This window comes from Pteronotus mesoamericanus, unplaced genomic scaffold (genome assembly GCF_021234165.1).
Source record: "Pteronotus mesoamericanus isolate MK-2021 breed Mesoamerican mustached bat unplaced genomic scaffold, CSHL_Meso_final scaffold_651, whole genome shotgun sequence".
Classification (NCBI taxonomy): domain Eukaryota; kingdom Metazoa; phylum Chordata; class Mammalia; order Chiroptera; family Mormoopidae; genus Pteronotus; species Pteronotus mesoamericanus.
In genome coordinates this window covers 21906526-21929216 of record NW_026555325.1, presented here as the reverse complement: position 1 = coordinate 21929216, position 22691 = coordinate 21906526, and the positions used below count along the sequence as shown (strand labels likewise).

General features: G+C 34.4%; 1 protein-coding gene across 1 annotated transcript in view; it reads left to right on the top strand.

Annotated features, from left to right (window-relative positions):
• Window positions 1-22691, top strand: part of BAZ2B (bromodomain adjacent to zinc finger domain 2B) — a 359528-nt gene that overhangs the window by 276959 nt on the left and 59878 nt on the right. Inside the window, exons 18-24 of the mRNA XM_054562718.1 lie at window positions 2985-3077; window positions 3193-3254; window positions 7136-7201; window positions 8833-8898; window positions 10194-10238; window positions 10484-10516; window positions 11752-11817. Of these exons, the coding sequence (XP_054418693.1) occupies window positions 2985-3077; window positions 3193-3254; window positions 7136-7201; window positions 8833-8898; window positions 10194-10238; window positions 10484-10516; window positions 11752-11817 (431 nt within the window). The remainder of the gene's footprint in view (window positions 1-2984; window positions 3078-3192; window positions 3255-7135; window positions 7202-8832; window positions 8899-10193; window positions 10239-10483; window positions 10517-11751; window positions 11818-22691) is intronic.

Below are 22691 nucleotides of genomic sequence, written 5' to 3'. Positions count from 1 at the left end.
TAAGTTATTCTCTGCCTTTGTATGTTAAATACTTATGTTACTTTATGTGGTTTCTATTGAGACTTTTATCTCCTTTGAACAAATATTAGTGAAGGGTTTTTTTAAGTTAATATAGTAAGTAACAGATATAGCCATACATGATGAGTTTTTATAGTTACTATTGTCAGTACTCTTTCTTCTGAAGAATGTGTAATAGTAGGGACTGTGTATTTATTTGCATAAAATAAGAAAGCTTGATATTAAGTGGTATCCAAAACATGGGTTCTTCATGCATGTTTTTCATATCTGATACAAATATTAATACTTAGTATCCAAAATGGCAACTTTATATTTGCAAAATTAACTAAATTTTATTTAGTTATTTTAGTAGAAGTTAATATTAATAATCTTTTACCCAATGATTTTTCTCCCCTAGCTTTCATTGGTTTGTATTCTGTTACATAGCTCTCCTTATTGTATTATGTTGCACTTTGCAGATTTTATTACCTTTGACCTTATTGTGTATACACGTATTTGTGTGTTCTTTCTCAACATTTATCTCCTTCCTCCATTGTGTCCCTAATTTTTAAACATTTATTCACTTAACATCTTCTGTTCATAATATAAAATTTAAAGTACGTAATTTTTTTATTAATCAAAACTGTATCATTGTATCTTCCTCGCTAAAATGAAAAGATTGAGTTCTACTTTTTAATGTTTTTCTGTCCTAAAGGTTTAAAGATAAAATTTACTATGTACTTGTGTGAGGCTGGAAATTGACTGATATATTCATACACATACCTATATGTACTATAGTTTTTAAAAAGATATATAAGCCAAACTTCTGTTAGCATAAATTTAGCTTGGAACAAAAGGTCATATCAATACTTACATCACATTTTTTTAACCAGTTAACACATTTACATTTTAAGACATATTTAGGTCTGTAGAACCTAAGTCAGTGAAAGCTTTCAATTCTTAAATGTTAAGAATTTATTTTTATTCCCCAAAGTATTTAGTGAACAAGGAGATCCTTTTTATGTAGCTCAGAAATTTTTGATGTGTATAGTCCCCTTATAATGATCATTATTAGATAGGAAATATTCTTTAACATCAGTTTCCTTTTCATCTTTCATTAACACTTCCAAGTTTACTGGATAAAATTAGACCTCTGTATGTTCCCCTCCTCTTTCTTTTAAGTCTTGATGTTAGAAAATCAGCCATAGTAACAAACTTCACCTCAGCTGTAACAAGGACAGAGAATTAAGTTCTTATTTAAAATTTTAAAATGTTCAAATTGTCTTAAAGCTCTTTAGAGGTACTAGCATATAGACTATGGAATCAGAAAAACCTGGGTTTATATCTTGGCTCTGCTATTTAACTTCCTTGAGCCTTAGTTACTTCTTTTGTAAGCTGGACATAATGTTGCCTATCTTTATAAGGTTGTTATGAAGATTAAATAAGATTATGTAAATTTTATACAACATTCAATAAATGGTGGAAATTATTAATGGAGCTCAAGTAATTCAGGTTTTAACCCAATCATATTCATTATTGATGAATATATGTTTCTTAAAACTTCATCTGCTACATAGTTTAAAACAATGTCTAATGTAAAACTTCATCTGCTACATAGTTTAAAACAATGTCTAATGTAAAGCGGTATTTTCTGAAATGATATGAATGGTATCATGATACACCACTTTAATAGCTAGAGGTGTTCTGACCATCGTTACTAGCAGAGAAAACATGACATTATATGTTTTTTATATGTTACCTGTTGCCACAATAATGCTGGGAAACAACCAATCACAAAGCCTCATTGGTGTACAATACTAAGTATTAATTACTTGTGCAGATGGAATCAGCTGGAGGTAAGTTAGGCAGCATTGCTGACCTTGGCTGTTCTTGTTCCCATGTGGGGAGTCAGCTGGCTCCATGTGTCTCAACTCCTAGCAGCCTAGCCGAACTGTGTCCTCATTGTAAAGGGCAAGGCAGAGGAATAAAACTAGAAAGAGTACAAGTTCACTTTTCAAATTTCTCTTATATCACAATTGCTAACATCCTATTAGCCACAGATCACATGGCTGAACTAAGGATCAAGGGATAAGAAAATATATTCCATGTCTTGATGAGAGAAGCTACAAGTCACATTGTCAGTGACATGGATAGGGGGAGCAATGGGGAGCTGGGGTCATTAATTATATCAGTGTATTCCAGTCATACATTTGTCCTTAATATTATGAGAACTAAGGTGTCCTTTATTTTGTGCTCTTTTTATTTAGGAGATTTAGTCCCTCTCCTTCATAAATGGAAATTTCCCTGGATTTAGAAACTTTACTGTTTATATAGCTGATGGAAGTATTACGTTTGGGGTGGCTTTGTATTTGTATTATTTGGGGTTCTTTTTCTTTTTTATACTTTTTTTTTTTTTAGAGAGAGAGGATGAAAGGGAGAGAGAGGAAGAGAAATATTGATGTGAGAGAGAAACGTCAATCCGGTGTCTCTCGTACATGCCCGAACTGGGGATTGAACCTGCACCCTAGGCATGTGCCCTGATTAGGAATCAAACCTGGGACCTTTTAATATGCAAGGTGATGCTCTAACCAACCGAGCCACACCGGCCAGTGCCATTTTGTTTTTAAGACTGAACATCCAACTCATGTTTTTTGCACATTAGCAGCTACTTTCTTACTAACTGGTGATTACATGAAATGTGAAAAAAATCTGCATAGTTATTGTCTGTGATGAGAATTAAGAGAATCATCATTTTTGGGTAGTTCGTGTATGGGATCATATTTGATTAAATAGATTGGTAATTTCTAGGGGAAATCAACATGGAATTTTCTGCCACACCATTCTCCTACTTGGTATCTAACTGTAGGCAGTTTTCTTCAAAATTATGTCCTTCGTGATATCAGTTTCACAGAGTTTTTAGGTTGTTTTTAGGTTGGCAGTTATGTAAAGTTGTTAAATATGTTCTTTGAAAATTTTGTGTTTTTCAGAAATAGCCAGGCAAGCTGCACAAATAAAGCTTTTGAGAAAACTCCAAAAGCAGGAACAGGCTCGGGTTGCCAAAGAAGCTAAAAAACAACAAGGTGGGTGATTTCAAAGATGACATAGACTTAAAGAGTAAGTAATAGGGAAATAATAAAAGGCTTATCATCTTCATTCCTCTTCTGATGATATCTGTGCTTTGGTTTTTCATTATAGCAATAATGGCTGCTGAGGAGAAGCGGAAGCAAAAAGAACAGATAAAGATTATGAAACAACAGGTAAGTTTACACACTGGAACTGATTTTTAAAACACAGGTGTTATTTTAGGGAACTATCTGTTTATGCAGTACATTAGTTTCATTTTGACTTCTGAAATAATTATTTCACATTAATGTTATATATCTTATTTAGAAAGTTATTTTTATTTTTATTAGTTAAAATTCACCTTATTTTTAAATCAAGACTCTTACTTCCAAGTTGTCTAAGAAAGGATTACCAAATATAAATTTGTGTAAGTACTTTTAATATCCTGATAGAGTTTGAATGTACGCTGACATCTTGAACCAACTATCAAACTTTTAAAATGAATGGATCAATAATGAAGGATAGTGCTTAAATGTTTCAGTGCATACAGATTTTAGTTATAAGAGCTGTTCTAAAATATGTGAAGTACTAGTAAAAAATTAAATTCAAGTTATATAGAATAAAATTTTACCCCATTGCTTCTGAATGCTTTGAGTTAAAAATTAAATTATAAATTACTGCTGCAACAAAATGAAGAAAGCATTATTTCAGCATATGTAGCATTCTGTTGTTTATGTACAATATCCTTCCCTTATGTAGTTTTTAAAATTAAGCATCAGTAGATGAAGTAATTTTTAAATTTGAATAGGAAAAGTATTACAGGGTAAGATATTCAACTTCATTCAAGACAGGAATATGTGAACTGCTCTCCCATCTCCCACATATTCATATAACCACTAAAGCAGAAAGGAAATTGGGAGAAACTACTATTCTTTAAAAAAATTTTAAACAGCAAGTAGTTTTTCCTGAGTATGAAATGAAGTCAATTATATTATTATATAAATAGCTGCTAAATAAATGGCTTGGGTTGGATTTGATGTGATTATTTCTAAGGTTTCTTCTAGCATTAACTAAAGATGTATGATTTCTTTACTTCTTATTACAGGAGAAAGTTGATAAAGAATTAGGATTCAGAATTTTGAGTTAGTCAGGCAGCCTGGAGTTGAATATGGGCTATGCTACTCAAGAATTGTGTGACTTTAGATGAATTACTTAATGTCTAAATCTCTTTATTTCCTCCATTATAAAAAAAGGAAATAACTACTTTATCTGAAGATCAAATGAAATAATGAGTGTAAAATGCCTACTAGTGTGTAGTGCCTGGCACAAAGCAAATGCTTACTTTTTTAAAGGCAAATATAAAACACCAAACTGTATGGTTCATACCTCTAATATAATTTAAAGTAGTCAGTTATGAACTTGAATTCCTGCCTTTGTTGATTGTTCTTGTTAAAGATATTATGGTTTGACTTAAAAACATGTAGTCTAATGATTGCCTTTATTAAAATATAAATATTTATTATTAAATTTATACATATTAAATATATATGTACAAACACATTTTTAGCTCATTTTAAAGTTAAGTATTAGTGTTTCTGTTATACATTTAATAGCTTATTCTATTTCCTAATGGCTAGAGACCCATCAAATCCCATCAGCACTTTAAATTCAGTTTTGTACATAATCCTAAAGTCTTGAAGTGGCTACAACACATGTAAACATAGTTTTTGCTGCTCACCAAAAAAGCATTGAGGTCCCAAGGTCCATAAATATTAATATAAATGAGCTATCTTAGATATTTATCAAGAGATTTATTTGAGGCCAGTTTCAGAATACAATCTGACTTATTCCTTATTGCCAACAAATCAAAGTATAGCATAGGTTTACTTAAGTAGTCAGTTGTAGATCTAGAATAAAATAATGGCATGTGCTTCTCATCCGATGGCAGAGGCCAAAAGTGGGCCACAAGTACCCCCAGGCAGTCCACAAGGCAGTTTTCTGGGAGCTTGCAGAAGTACAATATTATGAAGCCGAAGGACAAAGGCACTGGAATCTGACCATGGCTCTGTACTTATTATTTGAGTTTAGGCAAAATATTTACTCTCTAGGAACTTCAATTTTTTTCTTAGGGAAAAGGAAGATCATTTCAATGCCTATGTTATTTTTCATGATCAATAAGATTTTATGTAAAGTACCCAGTTCAGTGGTTTGGTACTCAATTATTATAATAATTTATGAAAATAATGTTTTCTATGCTTATGCTAATAACAGCAATACCAAATATATGCACATATATGTAAATAACTTGGACAGTTAAGGTAAAGTTCTAGACTGACTGTACTCAGCCCAAGGTTCTATACTTATCTCTGTACATGAGAGAACAATGAATGACTTCTGCTGTCATGAGAACATACAACCTTTATGACCCAGTGATTGACAAAAGCAGAAAAATTAAATCAAGTGAGTGCTTTACACAGGTCTCAAGTTCTAATCAAAATAAATAACTCAAATACAGATCAAGTATAACCTTGTCTACAACTTGGAAATGAAACAAAATATACATTTGGCTTTTTATTATTAGCGAGCTATAATTAGTATTCAAAACTAAGATAGGGCCACCAACAGCAAAATCATAGAATATGATCAGTTTTCTACTATCAAACAGTAATTCCAAATGTCTTATTATCCTGTAGTAGATCCCTATAGGGAATCAGTAGCATCAGTGTGCAAAAAAGAAATGTTTAAAAGCATATTAAAGTATAACTTGAAGAGGTAAACTAGCATCTGAAAGTTGGAACAGGTATGGTAATATACAGCAATATAAAATATGTTGGCTCTGGAAATCCTAGGACAAATGCAATTTGCAATTGGGAAAATGTGGGTGTTTTTTTAAAAACTATATTCTCTTCAGTACCAATCTGGGATCTTCAATCCCAGGGTTTATGAATATGAAATCATTAACAATGTGCTTATAGCATATAAGATAATTTTTTCTAATCAAAATGTAAAGTTCTTATGATCTCACCTGTAAGTGGAACCTAATCAGCAAAACAAACAAGCAAGAAAAATATGACCAGCAACACTGAAAGAAAAAACAAACCAACAGTAATGAGCAGGGAGTAGGATGGGAGTGGGGGGTAATGGGGAAAGGGAAGGGAAGGGTCAAATCAAGGAACAGGTATAAAGGACCCATGGACAAAGCCAAAGTGGGGAAGGATCGACGGACAGAGGTGGGGGTGGGTGGGGCAGGGGAAAGTGGTGGTGGGAAAATGGAGACAAACAAATTTGAACAATAAAAAATAAAATAAAATGTAAAGTTCTTCTAAAAATTTCAGTGATCACTAAATTCTAAACCCATTACTAATATTTTAAATTTAGACAATCTACCAATTATTTCCTATGAATCTTTACTTAGAATATAAAATTGTAATTAATCCATTTTAAATAATGTTAAAAGATTATTTCTGAATTTAGCTTATTGTAGTATGAAAAGCAGTGTCATCGTGGTATTCACCATGTGAAATAAGAAATTGTACCATGGAAATTGTTGTTAATAGTAATCTATTACAATTGTGTGGCACCATATCCTTTTTTAAAGCATTTTAAATTATGACATGCTGAGAAAGAGCAAGCAACTGTCTTTATTTCATACAAGAGAAGTTATTTGCTTGAGATCATGCAATAAATGAGAGTAACAGACCTAGCTTAGGTTTTCTGATTTCTGATACACTATTTTTTTTACCATTCTGTCCTATATTTATTTCAAAGTATTATTTGTAATTGCAAATATTTATAAAGATCTACAGGTTAAATGAGTTAAATCAGCTTGGTTTGCGTGGTTTTTGAATACTTCTTTAGCACTTACATTTTTTAAGTTGTTTTGAAAAATTTTACAGAATCACATTAATTTGACATGAACATATATATAATGTTAAACTAAATAATTAAATAATATACCCACCATAGTAACCTTTGGTTACTCTTATATCATAAAGTATTTGATTACACTTAAATACTTTTCATCTAGATATTTAGTTTACTTTATTATCTTTAATTATAATAATTTTTCCTACAGGAAAAAATCAAGAGAATACAACAAATCAGAATGGAAAAAGAACTTCGAGCCCAGCAAATTCTAGAGGTAGAATTCTTAAATTTTGATTTAAAGTAATATAGTCATACAGTTTATAGTCTGCAAAAATAAAAATTTTACTTATACGTTCTTTTACTCATATAAATTAATATGTCCATCAGAAATTCTCATTAAACATAATATATATAGTAAGATGTAATCTGAATGTTATTTAGCAAGCTCATTTTATCCTAGCAATGAAAATCGAGGAAATAAGACAAAAGAGGAAAAAGAAAAAGGAAAACCTCTGGAAAGTCAATATGGTTGTCATAAAAATCATGTGCTAAAACTATGTTCTTTACTTTTAGAAAAGTTATTAGGACTTATAGTCAGATGTTTTCTTTTAATTCAGAAATGGAACATTGCAAAACTAAATTGTAAATGTTTTTTTACCAGCTTGGTTTTCTGGTTTCTAATATATCACTCTTCTCCGCAAGGTGAGAGGGCTAGAGGATACGTTTAGCATCAGCAAAAGCAAGGAGGAACACAGAAAATATCCAACAGCATACCTAGGAATTTAAAAGCCTAGCAACAGTCTGTAATCTTTTAGTTGAAGAGCCAGCAATTTTCAACAACTTAATAGTTGAAAGGCATTACTGTATCAAACTGTGCATATAATAACTGATGTTTAGAATAATTGCCCCAAGGCAGCCGGAAAAATCCAAATTTTTAGTATACTGTGTCTAATGAGGCAAGCATATGTCTCAAAATTATTTCCATCCAAAATAGTGAAAATAAACTTTTAATATATAAAGGTATTAATTATAACCTCTCACCTATTCAGGAAACTGTTGTTATATAGAACAATTTATTCCCTGAGGTCTCCAGATAGTTTTCCATGTTACAGGCTTTTTCCTTCTAGAAATATATACATGTTTCTATTTCCTATTTAAAATTAATTTAAACTCCTCCAATAGAAAACATTCCTATCTTAAAGTATATTGAGAATAACTAGATAGTTGTGAAGCTACTAAATAGTTAATGATTTAAAATTTTGAAGCTCAAATTTGATAGCATGATCTTGATATTCAAAATGTGCTTCATGAAAGATTATGTTTCCTTTTTTTTTTAACCCTTGAATTTAACCACAATATACAGCTAGGGAAAATCAGATTTATTACGTTTCATTTAAATGTTACTGAATAATGGCTTTCTTCATCTCAGATTTCAAGTATTAAAAAAGAAATTTCAAATAAAGTAGATATGTGCAAATTTTTAAATGACTGATCTATGCTTTAAGTAACTTTTATCAGTTAACAACTGTCCTACATTCTAAACTTTTATTGTGGTCATGTTTTACTTTTAAAAATAAGAAAAGATAAGTGACAGAATCATTTTTTCTGTGATTAAATTTTAAAGCAACGTAACAAAACATTGATTTCAGACTTTTAACAGAGTAAGGAAAAGATAAGAAAAGCTGACATACTCTTAGGGATTGAATTTTTTTGTGTATCTTAATGTGTATATATTAGAAATGAAATTAGTATTGTAAATATGTCAACTGTGGGAAATCTGTTATTGTCCACATATATGTTACATATTGTTTTGTGCCTTGTGAGGCATGTAGCTCCATTTGAAGTGAGATTATTTTGACATTGTGGTGCTGTTGCATGACTTTGAGACCTGTTTTGCATGCATAGGCGAAAAAGAAAAAGAAGGAAGAAGCGGCAAATGCTAAATTATTGGAGGCTGAGAAACGAATAAAGGTTAGTTTAGATGAGACTCAGAGTTTTTGTTTTTCAAAAATAAAAACTATATGCTGATATTCCAGTATCAGTTATGCCAAAAAAAAATAGCTCTCCTCAAAATAACTAAGAAATGTTTAGCGCAGATACATGTGTATAATGTGTGCTTTTATTGTATGCATAGTGTATGTTTATATATTTTTATTTCATTATACAGGTTTTATGTGATGCTTTGAGCTCCTTAAATAGCAGAATCAAATCAGATAGGCAAACTATTGATTGCATAACACCTGTATATTCTTTTGTTAGATAAGAATGATCTCCCGAAAGCCATTTCGTGTCATTTATGTTTGTTTCATATTTGTCAAAAATCTGATTCTCTCCTTAGATTATAACTTTCTCTGTGTTAATGTCCTTTTTTAACTACTGAAAAGTGAAAGGGCTACAGAAACAGAAACCTAACTTTATCAGCTGTTTACAATAATAAAATGATCCACTATTAATTATTGTAACTTCAAATGCTGTTTGGGAGTGTTTTGATTTTCTGACATGAAGCATTAGAGACTTTGACACCTGTACCATACACATTCCACTCATTACTTTCCACTTTTTTTTCTTTTTTTGATAATGGATTACTGAAACAGAATAGCTGAGTGATCCTATGATTCTGGCAATAACCACTACAATATATCTTATAAAGCCAGGGAACTGATTGTTGCCTTTTCCACATTAGCTCTCCAACTTTTTTCTTTGGATTTCTGCCCTCTTTCATGTCTGTCCTTAATATTAATTTTATTCATATCTTATCTTTATAAAAATATTTAAATTGGTGACATTCATGGAATTGTTTATATTAAGTCCCATCCCCTTGGGATGGTGCCTTGAATCATAGGTGGGCATGAAAATCTCACACTGATTCCATTGTCTCCTGTCACCCTCATTAATATACAGTTTCTAGAAATGATATAGCTGCTGTTAATTATAGAGTGTATTTTGGAATTTATATTCAGAGGTTAGAGAGTCCTAATCAGCTGGTCAGTTCAATGAATGTGCTGTTGAAGTTGTGCTATTAGGTCACTGAATTTTAAGTTCAAATGGTTACTGAATGAAGATCCTTGCTACTGTCATACAGCTTTTATGTATTAGGTGGAATCACATGAAATTGCCATTTTATAATTTTAAATGATTGAATATTTGCAATTTTATGTGTTTCAACCAAATGGAAGACTACAGAATCTCAGAAAATGAATTTTTAATACTTGTAGCATGTTCTAAATCTTCCCTCAATCATATATTAAAAGTTTCTTATCTTTAAGGAAAAAGAAATGAGAAGACAACAAGCTGTTCTTCTGAAGCATCAGGTCTGTATACATATAGTTATGTAATTGTTGCAATGTATATTGTATAATTTTTCTTAATATCAATTTTGGATAAAAATCTTCAACATACTATCTTAAATAGTTTCAGTGTAATTCCTACTTAAGTTTTTCCTTCATCTTACAGTTTATTGCCTTGCTTTGGTATTGGTGTCTTTTGGGGGGTTGAAAATTGGTTTCGTGACTCTGTGATTTCTGTTTCATAATGTTGTGCCAACTCTTTCTACCAGGAGTTGGAGAGGCATAGACTAGATATGGTATGGGTATGTTTATTTTTGTACATCTAACACCGCATTGTGATTTGGTTGTGATATATGGTTGTCATAGCAATGCATAAAGTGTAGCACTGGCTGCTGTCATATTACATACTGCTGCATGGCTTTACAGCACAGTGCATTGCATACATCTGCTTGTCTGTCTATAAAGAAGTATGGTACATTTCCAAGACTTTTAGTTGAATTGTGCAAGCCTTATATAAGGCTGCTGTCTAAAAATTTACATTACTGATGTCACAGTGAAAGTTAGATCACTCTACAATTTGAGACAATTATGACCCATATTCTCCCATCATTCTAGACACAAAACTGCCATTGAATATGATGGGAATTTTGAGTTAGGTTGATGAGAGAATATGAAATATATTCTGGTTTAATAGACAAATTTTAGAATTAATTTTAGAAATATCCCTTTAGGGAGACCACATATATTTAGACAAAAAGAAAATTGTTTAAATCTTTTAACTGATTTTTTTTATCTTTAAGAAAATGAGATTGTCAAAATAAGATGGTGCTTACCTTATTTTTATGCTGTGCCTTTTAGATTCCATTTACTAGCCCATGGTACAGCTTCTGTGGCTTTAAATAGTGCATCAAGTGGCAGACATCAGTAAATAGGAATTTCCCATTTCATTGGTGTTGGTGTATTAACCACAACTAGTTTAAATTGATAAAAAAACTTAAAAAAAAACTTTGATTTGTTGATGGCATATTGGATTAACAAAATGATAGTGTTCTTGAAATAAAAATGATTCTAAAATCATGAAGTTAAAGTGATTATAAATTAATTTCTGCCTGTCCAAAAAATTTACAAACAATGCAACTTTTAGTTTAATTGGCTGTAGTACATATTTGTGGTTTTTTCTAATAGCAGATGTAAGGTAACTGACCTGTTCCAGCCAACCATTATGCTTTTTGTTCTGCCAGCTTTTGAAGGAGCATCACAACTGACCATGAGTAAATCTTGTATGCTTCTGTTTACACTGTCTCCATGTTCATTGCTTTATCTTTTTGCTTTTGATTGTTCTTGTATTTGCTTTCTAAACCTGAACTAAAACATGCACAGACTGGCCATTCTTGTCATATATTTAGTATTTACTGTGACTTGTCTATAAATGCTAAACATGCTATACTGAGTTCTTTTGTTGTTTTTTTATTTGAAAATCAAATTATGAAAATTAATAATAGCTGAGTTATTTTCCTATTTTTATCTGGCCTAATAGGAACGAGAGAGAAGGCGACAACATATGATGCTTATGAAAGCCATGGAAGCTCGTAAGAAAGCAGAAGTAAGTATATGTCTCTAGAAAAATATTACCATGTCATAAATTAATATTTTTTTCTAAAGCATTGGCTTCTGAGTATGAACTTTTCAGAGTATGGGTTTGTCGTGAGTTACTGGCTTTCACAAATAAACCAAAGGTTAGAAGTAGTAACTAAGGGTAAGAACATAAAATACAAGGAGGAATTCAGTGTTTGTATTAATTTTTTGGACTGAGATTTTAATTATCTTTTTTTTATGTAGAAAATGGCATTCGTTCAGATAAAAATAGCTATTTATTACTGTAATCAGAGTTTCACAAAATTAGTATGACAACGTGCCTAGACAAATATTGTGTATTGTAATTAAAGCACTAGTCAGTCCAGCTATGGACTCCTGCCCTCCAAAATAATCGTTAGCATGTAAAATTAGATCTAAGTGCTTTCCTTAAAATAGAATTTTATCAGAAAATTATTGAATATGTCAAAATGAGCTTATTTGGAATACAATAGAGGGCAGTTGAAGGTTAAAAAATATCTTACAAAGAATACCTTCTACATTAAAACAGTTGGCTAATATGACTAGAGTTTTACAGTTTGAAAGACTCAGATTACCATCCTGTATCTGAACCAATGTGCTTTACCTCTGCAGGCTTATTTTTTTTGTGTGTGTGATGTTATGTTATGTTTATTTATTATTTTTTAATCATTACCCAAGGACATTTTTATTGATTTGAAAGAGAGAGAGAGAGAGAAAAGAAAAAAAAAAAGAAAAGAGAAAAGAAAGACATTGATTGGTTGCCTCCCATACGTACCCTGACCAGGGATCAAGCCCACAGTCTAGGTCCGTGCCCTGACTGGGGATCAAACCCCCAACCAGCTGGTACATAGGACTATGTTCCAACCAACTGAGCTACCTGGCCAGGGCAGGCTGTTTCTTTTTCAGAATTGAGATGATGATAGCTACTTCCTAGGATTGTAAGATGATCAAGCAATATAAGCATTTAGTAAGTTAGAATTGATAAGGGACTCCCAGTTGAGATAGTGGCATAGGTAAACATGGTACTCATATCCTCCCACAACCACATCAAAATTACTAAACTACAGAACAACTGCCTGCCTGAAATTTGACTGAACACAAGTTCTACAACTAAAGATATAAAGAAGAAACCACGTTGAGACTGGTAGGAGGGGCGGAGACATTGAACAGGCTAGTCCCACACCCATGTATGATGAATAAAAACCGGGAGGGATATCTCAGCTTTGGAGGTCCTCCCTGAGAAGCAAGGAGTCCCAGCCCCACATCAGGCCCCTCAGCCTCACACTAGATCCCCTCAGCCCAGGGTTCCAGTGCTGGGAAGAGAAGTCCCCATGACTTCTGAATGTAAAAGCTAGTGGAGATTGTGGCTGAGTAAGGTAGAGGGCTCTTGGAGTCCCAGGTGCTCCTCTTAAAGAATCTGTGAACATGCTCCTTCTGAGCTCCAGTGCTAGGGAAGCGGCTCAAAAAGCTCCAGGGACTTAAAGGAAGAACTGAGCTGTCTGTCATCAGGGCAAGAGCTAGAGGGCCAGTTTTTTCCCAGACAGAAGTGCTGGCAGAGGCCATTGTTCCTTTTCTGAGACACCCCCACCACCACCCATAGACCTGGCAAGCAGACAACATATCTGAATCTCCATCAACGTGGCTGTCACTGTTCACACATCCTGATGAGTCCCTGAGACCCTGCCTCACCAACCTGTGGGCTCATCCAAGCTTTTCCAGTGGTTTTTCCATACAACAGGACTGTCTGAGCTCAGGCTTCAGATTTCCCTAAAATCTCTCAAACGTGTACATCTGGCCTTGACATGCCCGTGCTCCATAATTCTTGCTCAGTAGCCCCAGGCCTGATACTAGCAGCAGCCAACCTTGGTTCACAGTTTGGCCTCTCCTGGGCACCATGAAAAAGAAGAAAGTTTTTACCCTTTGCGACAGTATGGATGGACTTGGAGAAAATTATGCTTAGTGAAATAAGCCAATCAGATAGAGACAAGTACCATAATGATTTCACTCATACATGGAATCTGATAAACAAACTGAACTAACAAGGAAAATGGGGACAGACTCATAGATGGAGAGCAGTATGACAGTTAGTGGTTGGCGGGCAGGCAGGGGTCGGGGGGGTTGGAGGTAGAGGGATTGAGCAGAAAGGAAAAAGCATTCATGGACCTGGATAACAGTGTGGTGATTGCTGAGGGTAGGAGGGTATAAGGAGACTAAATGGTAATGGAAAAAAATACAACAAAGATTAAATTTAAAAAGTAATAAAAATTTTTAATTTTACTCTAGGTGGTTTTTTTTTTTTTTTAGTTTAACAATCACAGAACTGTTATTTTAAAAAAAATAATATAACAGCATGTGTCATAAATAATCTTTTATCAGAATGGTTGAGAGAATCCCATAAGTAAAACTGAGTTCTTAAAAAGTTGTTATACTCTGCTAACTATAGACCTGTTAACAGGACTAAATAATTTACCAGTTCTTCTCCATTTAAATTGTGCTCCTCTATTAAATGAATAGCAACTATACATCTGTGGTCAACAGTATTTAAATAATTTTTAAACTACTATGTGCACAGCGTTAAATTAAATACTATGTAAAACAAAAAATAATATTTAAGATGTTTTTTATCATATCAGAGAGAGAAAACTTTATAGTATGAATAGTTAAGCAGTAGTTATACTTTTTAAAGGTATTTTATTTATTTTTAGAGAACAGGGGAGGTATGGAGAAAGAGGGAGAGAAACACTGATTGGTTGCCTCTTGAATACCCCCAAAGGGGGACCTGGCCCGCAACCCAGGAATGTGTCCTGACCTTGAACCTGTGACCTTTCAGTTTGCAGGATGATGCTCAACCCACTGAGCCACACCAGTCAGGGCTAGACATATATTTTTACTGGCAATCCAAACTTTCACCAAATCATTTACATGAACTTGCACTTTAGTGAATATTAGCAAGCATTCCTATATTACTTGTTCCTTATTGTTTCTTAACACGCACAAGATGTAGCTAGTTAATGTCCATCATGGATATATGTTGGTTTCCTATTCTGCCTCCTATTAATTCCTAATAGCCCTATCTATAATTTTTTGTTACTATTAAAAGAACAAACTTTAAAATTAAGGCAAAATTAAGGCAAGATATGATACTTAAGCAAGGCCAACTCAAAATTCTGGATTGGGCTATGTGCAACCCCTGATTCTAAACCTTAATACATGTGGACATTTAAGTATTAGATTGTGAAAAAAGAAAAACAGGATAAACAAAAATGCACGTGTTATGTTTAAAGAATGACGATGTTAAAAAAATAAATTGCTTTCACCTAGTTAATTAAAGATCTATAACTACTGAAATTATTCTAAGAAACTCCGTATAGCCATCAAAGAAGATAACACAAACACCGCTTTTATGTTTCTTTGTATACATGACACTGATCTTTTTTTAGTATTAACTCAATATAATTTTTACTAAAAATAATTTTAAATTTTATTGGCTCCTTAATTTAGGAAATTTTTACAGTTTTTCTTTATGTAATTCTGAAATTAGTAAGACTATTTAGACATTAAATTATCTTATTACTATTATATTAATTTTAAATGTCATTACTATATCATAATAGTCTATATATAATGTCATTAATATATCATAATAGTCTATAAATAATGTGAGGACAAATAGTCCTTACTTGGCCTCCTAAATAAAAAGGGCTTATTTCTAAGTATAATCAAATAATATAAAAATACCTGATCTTATTATTAATATTACTAAACACTGGAAAGTTAGTTTGGTTTAAGCAACATGACAAAGTAGCTCAAAATTTCCTGTTCCTTTTATAAAAACTTAAAACCGTACCAGTCAACACATTTATAATCACTTTACTCATATTAACTGAATAAACAACCAAGCAATCGTAACAGAGCCTTTTGTGTGTCTCTCCAAGGATCACTAAACTACAAAAGGTTGTTAAACATGCATCTATCACAGAATGTGTTGTCAGCACTTTAGGAGGCAGAACCATAAAACAGAAGAGAGTAGTTCAGGTTTTAGAAGTCATCTCATCAACAATTTGAAAGCAGAAAAAATGTATTAACATCCCCCTGCCTAACGATTCAAGTCATGAGAATCTTTTATAATTTTATATTGATCATTACTCAGTTAAAAATAAAAAGATAAAGATGAATTGCATATATAGACAGTTTTATTTAAGCAAATCCATTATTCAGTTGAAAACATATTAAGTGTACTTTTATGATGTACTTGTATATTGTACTTGTATAACTACATTTGAAAACAAATGTAAAAATATTTTATATGAACTATTAAATGTCATATAAGAATGAAGTTTTTAAAGAATTGTTATCCATTTAATTTAGATGTATTAAACTAATTATTTTACTCAAGAATTATTAATAATTTTGATTTTAATTTAGGAGACATTTGTATAACAGTAATTATTCTACACAGTATTTAAAAACATTTATAAAAAATAAAAATAAAGACATTTAATCTAAAGTAAGTACAGCCCTGGCTGATGTGGCACTACTGCAAGCCAAAAGGCCGTGGGTTCAATTCCCAGTCAGGGTGCATGCCTGGGTTGCAGACCAGTTTCTCTCCCTCTCTTTCTCCATCCCTACCCAGTCTTTCTAAAAATAAATAAATAAAAATATTTTTTAAAAAATGAAGTAAGTACAGACTTTAGTGTAATACTTTGGTGTATTTTAAGAAAATGTGATAACTGGTAGGCTTTGTTCTTTTTAAATATTATTTTATACCTATAAATTATAATATAAAATAACTTTTATTAAAATATAAACAATAAGTGTTTTGCCCTGGCAGGGTGCCCCAATTTGTTAGAGTGTCACCCCATACACCAAAAGATTACGGATTTGATTCCTGGTCAGGGTATGCACCTAGGTTGCAGGTTCAATCCTTGATTGGGGCATGTACGGGAGGCAACCCATTGATTTTTCTCTCTCACACTGATGTTTAGCATGCGCGCTCTTTCTCCTCCTCTCTCTCTCTCTCTCTCCCCCAAAATCAATAAACAGATGTCCTGGCCAGTGTGACTCAGTTGTTTGGAGTGTTATCCTGTAGACTGGAAGGTCTCTGGTTTGATTCCAGGTCAGGACGCACACCGAGGTTGCTGTTTCCATCCCAGTTTGGGGCATATATGAGAAGGCAACCAATCGATATTTCTTTGTCTTACGTCAGTATTCCTCTCTCTCTCTCCCCCTTCCTCCTTCCCTCCCTTTCTCTCTCTCTTTAAATAGCGATGAAAAAAATGTCCTTAGGTCACGATAAAAAAATAAAACTAAAAAACATAACCTTGTGTGAGCATTAAATATGTCTACATACATACACATGTATGTATTTCTTCAGTCATGTGATTCATAATTTTTTCATGTTGAAACTTAATTTTCATAATATTTGTAATATTTTAAATGTAAAAATAGGCCCCTTAAAAAAATTGTCCTGATGTACTCATATTCAATATGTGACCATAAAACAGTATCATTTTTATTCTTTATATTTGTCTTCTATAAATGGCTTTTATTATTAATCTTATTTACACCTTTATTCGTCTGCACACTGAGGTAAACCTGTGTCTCTTAAATTATATTTATGTTTTTGAAATTTTAAGTACAAGTTGCTGTCAAAAGAGATGTATTCTCCTAATTATGCTCAGAACAAACACCTAAGAGACCCAGTAGAATCATAAAATGCAAAAAACATAGGCATCTTTGCAACATGGTCTCTTAAAAATGGCCTGTTTAGCAATCTGATAAGTCATAAAACTTTACAATAACAGGTCATTATACCACATTCATTGTTTTGGTTTTAAACTTTTGTCATTCCAAAATAGAATAAATTTATTTCATGAATTTGTTATTACTCTCTAGACTTCTAGAAGTATTTCATTAATGCTTTTAGAGTCCAAAATAATATTTTTTATGTACATATAAAAATGATTTTAAATTTTTACCCTATGTATTTAGAGCTGTCTAGGATATTCTAAATTAATATATTTTCTATCAAAAGGTTTTCAATATTGATATGAAATTTAAATGACTTCTTAACTAGGACATTAGTAATATTGTTACAGAAAATTACTATAATTAAGATAATGAAAAATATTTTTAATATAAAGGACTTATATTCCAAGAATTAGCATTTATTTCAAGAATTCCTGCATCTAAAGAACTGTGTGTGGTGGGGGAGGGCAGGGGTATACAGGGAATGAAGGCCAAAACACAGTCGGTAGGAGGCATACTAATTTGCCTGCAATTATTTATAATCAATCTAAAATATAGTCAAGAGCTATATTTAACATTTATTTGTAGGTAGTCTTAAGTTATTGCCCCAAAATTTAATAAATATTTGTAATGTAAAATATGTGTTTAAGTATATTTTATTGATTATGCTATTAGAGTTGTCCCATTTTCTACTCCCTTCTGGCCTGCACCTGCCCTCTCACCAGCATTCCCTGCCCCGCCCCCTGCCCTTAGATTATGTCCATGGGTCATACATGCAAGCTCCTTGGTTTCTCCATTTCCTATACTATTCTTAACCTCACTCTGTCTATTTTGTACCTACCATTTATGCTGCTTTTTCCTTGTACCTTTTTCTCCCTTCTCTTCCCTCCCTCTCCCTATTGATAACCCTCCTTGTGATCTCCATTTGTGTGATTCTGTTCCTATTCTAGTTGTTTGCTTAGTTCGCTTTTGTTTTTAGGTTCAGTTATTGATAGTTGTGAGTTTTTTGTCATTTTACTGTTCATAGTTTTGATCTTCTTTTTATTAGATAAGTCCCTTTAACATTTCATACAATAGGGGCTTTGTGATGATGAACTCCTTTAACTACCTTATCTGGGAAGCACTTTATCTTCCCTTCCATCCTAAATGATAGCCTTGCTGGATAGAGTAATCTTGGATGTAAGTCCTTGCCTTTCATGACTTTGAATACTTCCTTTTAGCCCCTTCTTGCCTGTAAGGTTTCTTTTGAGAAATCAGCTGGTAGTCTTATGGGAACTTCTTTGTCGGCAACTGTCCCCTTTTCTCTTGCTGCTTCTCTCCTTATCTTTAATCTTGAATACTGTAATTATGATGTGTCTTGGTGTGTGCTTCCTTGGGTCCAACTTCTTTAGGATTCTCTGAGCTTCCTGGACTTCTTGGAAGTCTATTTCCTTGGCCAGAGAGGTGAAGCTCTCCTTCATTTTTTTCAAATAAGTTTTCAGTTTCTTGTTCTTCCTCTTTTCCTTCTGGCACCCCTATGATTCAGATGTTGGAACATTTAAAGTTGTCCCAGAGGTTCCTAAACCTCTTCTCAGTTTTTTGAATTTTTGTTTCTTCATTCTGTTCTGGTTGAATATTTATTTCTTCCTTCTGCTCCAAATTGTTGATTTGATTCCTGGTTTCCTTCCCTTCACTGTTGGTTCCCTCTATATTTTTCTTTATTTCACTTTGCATAGCCTTCACTACTTCCTCTATTTTGTGACCATACTCAACCATTTCTATGAGCACCCTGATTACCAGTGTTTTGAACTGTGCATCTGATAGGTTGACTATCTCTTCATTGCTTAGTTGTATTTTTTATGGAGTTTTGACCTTTTCTGTCATTTGGGCCATGTTTATTTGTCTTGGCACTCCTGTTATGTTGTAAGGGACGGAACCTTAGGTATTCACCAGGAGAGGGCAACCCACATTGCTGCATTGTGCTGCTGTGTGTGGGTGAGGGGTGAGAGGAGCAACTATGCAGCTTGCTCCACTCTCGCCCCACTTTCAGTCACTTCACTCACTACCCTCAAGCCAATTGGGTCCTTCTGGTTCTAGTTCCCAGGTGGGTAGGCTTGTGTATGTTCTAGGACCCCGTAGGTCTCTCAGCAAACTCCTGTGAGGCTGGGAGTTTCTCCTCCCATTGCAACCCTGATAGGTTTTTATTGCCAAGAGATTTTGAGGCTTTCTTTTTCTGTGCTGGAACCCTGGGCTGTGCAATCTTTCTCATTCCCCAGTTGTTCCTCCTGGCTTATCTGCACACGGATGTGGGACCACCCAGTCTGCCAGCCGCTCCCTCACCCACCCGGTCCTCCAGCCACCGCCTTGCCATATGCCCAGTTGCCCGTCTCCACCCCTCCTACCAGTCTGGATGAATGTTTCTTCTTTAACTCCTTGGTTGTGGACTTCTGGACAGTTCAATATTCTGGTTGTTTTTTGTTTTTTACATATTTTGTTGTCCTTCTTTTGGTTATGCAAGGAGGCAAAGTGTATCTACCTATGCCTCTATCTTGTCTGGAAGTCTAAAATATGTTTTAACATTACTTTTATATTATGCTAGACTTAATAAGTCTTAACTCTAAGAGGTAACAGATCTTTTGTGAACTGACCTTGCAAAATCAGAAGGTTTCAGTGTGAAATCCTAATATCTGACATATAAACAAATGTATATATGTATATAATATAGAAATTAGATGTAAGATCAAGCATGGCAACTTAATTTGTCAAGGCTTATGAGCACTTCTAGTCAAGAGGCAACATAGGTAAATGCGGCACTTGCCTCCTACCACAACCACATCAAAATTTTAATGAATTTACAGAACTACCATTGCTCAGAACCACCTGAAATCTGTCTGAATGGAAGTCCTGCACCCAGGAATTAAAGCAGCAGCCACACTGAGACTGGTATGAGGGCAGCAACAAGGAATGGGTTGATCCCACACCAATGTGTGGTAGATAAATATTGGGAGAGATAGCTTGGCTGCAGAGCTCCCCCCGTGAGGAGCAAGGGGTCTTGGCCCCATACCTGGACCCAAGCCCAGGGTTCCCGTGCCAGGAAAGAAGTCTCCATAACTTCTGGCTGTAAAAATCAGCAGGGATTGACGCTGAGGGAGGCAGACCTTCTAGAGTCCCAAGCAGTTCCTCTTAACTTAAAGGACCCATGCACAGATTTACTCGGATTCACTTACTCTGAGCTACAGCCTGTGGAAACATGTTGAGAGGTACCAGATGCATACAGGGAGAAACGGAATTATCTAGCATCAGGGCGAGATCTGGGAAGGGGCAGGTTTCTCCCAGAAAACAGTGCTGACAGAGGCCATTGTTCCTTTGTTTAGTCCTCCCAGAAAAGAGCCAGTAGGCAAGCTCCATGTCAGAGATTCCATCAACCTGACTCACATTCTTTGCCCCATCCTGGTGAGTCCTGAGGCCCTGCCCCACCAACTTTTGGCCCAGCCGAGTTATTTCTAGTGGCTTTTCCATTCAAATGGCCAGTCTTGACTCATGCTTCAGATATTCCTAAAATCTCTCAAACAAACAACATTTGACCTCAGCATGCTTTATACTTCTCACTAAGTGGCCTCAGGCCCAGCATTAGCACCAGCCAGCCTTGGTTCACAGCTTAGCCTTGCCTGGGGAGTCTCCAAGCCCAGCACAAGTAGTGCTCATCTGCAGGTTTCTATGTAGCTCATGCCAAGTGGCCACAGGCAGCTGCTGACCTTGGCCTATACTTCCAGGGAGGCCAAAGGGTCAGCTCACTTGGTGGACAGCTTCAGACCACATCAAAGCACCACCAAACCTCCTCCATGATGGGCACATTCAAGGGGTGGGCTCAGTGGGTACCAGAGCCCCAGCAAGTAGATCCTGCTCTAAAGGTGGGCCCCTATACAGACGATCTTCCACAGTGGTCAGTGGAGGCAGCCAATCCTTGCAGCCAATCAACCTGGGGGTAAAACCCTCCCACTAACATGACAACAGCAATCAAGCCAACTACAACAGGAGGGTCTACACAGCCCACAATTGAGTGCCCAAGCTGGGCACTCAAGGGTTCACCTTGAGTGCCCAGCTTGGGTGATAGGGAAGGTAGTGTCACTGGACCCTATGGAATACCTACTACATTGGACCAGTCTACCACATCTGGGAGATGTAGCAGTTCTACCTAATATATAGAAACACAGGGAGGCTGCCAAAATGAGAAGACAAAGAAGCATGTCCCAAATAAAAGAACAGAACAAAACTCCAGAAAACTAAAGAAAACAAAATGGAGACAAGCAATGTACTACATGCAGAGGTCAAAACGCTGATTTTTAATATGCTCAATGAACTTAGTGAGAACCTCAACAATCTAAAAATGGACCAGTCAGAAGTAAAGGGTACACAAACTGAAATGAATAATTTACACGGAATCAACAGTACAGTAGATGAAGCTGAGAATCAAAACAGTGATTTGAAATATAAGGAAGCAAAAAAACACCCAATCAAAACAGCAAAATCAAAAAAAAAAAAATGAGGGTAGTGTAAGGAGCCTCTGGGACAACTTCAAGTACGCCAACATTTGCATCATGGGGGTGCAGGAAGGAGAAGAGAGAGAACAAGAGATTGAAAACCTCATGACAGAGAATTTTCCTAACTGGGTGAAGAAAATAGACATACAGGTCCAGGAAGCACAGAGAATCCAAACAAGATGAATCCAAAGAGATCCACACCAAGACATATCATAAATAAAGTGCAAAAGGTTAAAAACAAAAAGAGAATCTTAAAGGCAGCAAGGGAGCTCTGTGAGCTGATTTCTCAACAGAAACTTTGCAGGCCTGAATGGATTGTCAAGAAGTATTCAAAGTGATGAAAAGCAAAGATCTATAACCAAGAGTACTCTACCCAGCAAAGTTATCATTTAGAATTGGACAGATAAAGAGCTTCCCAAACAAGAAAAAGGTAAAGGAGTTCATCACCACCAAACCAGTATTATATGAAAAGTTCTTTAAGAAAAAAATGAGGAATTTGAACAATAAAATGCAATAAATATATACCTATCAACATTGAATCTAAAAGACAAACGAACAAGCAGGAGAGAAACAGGCTCGTAGATACAGAGAACAT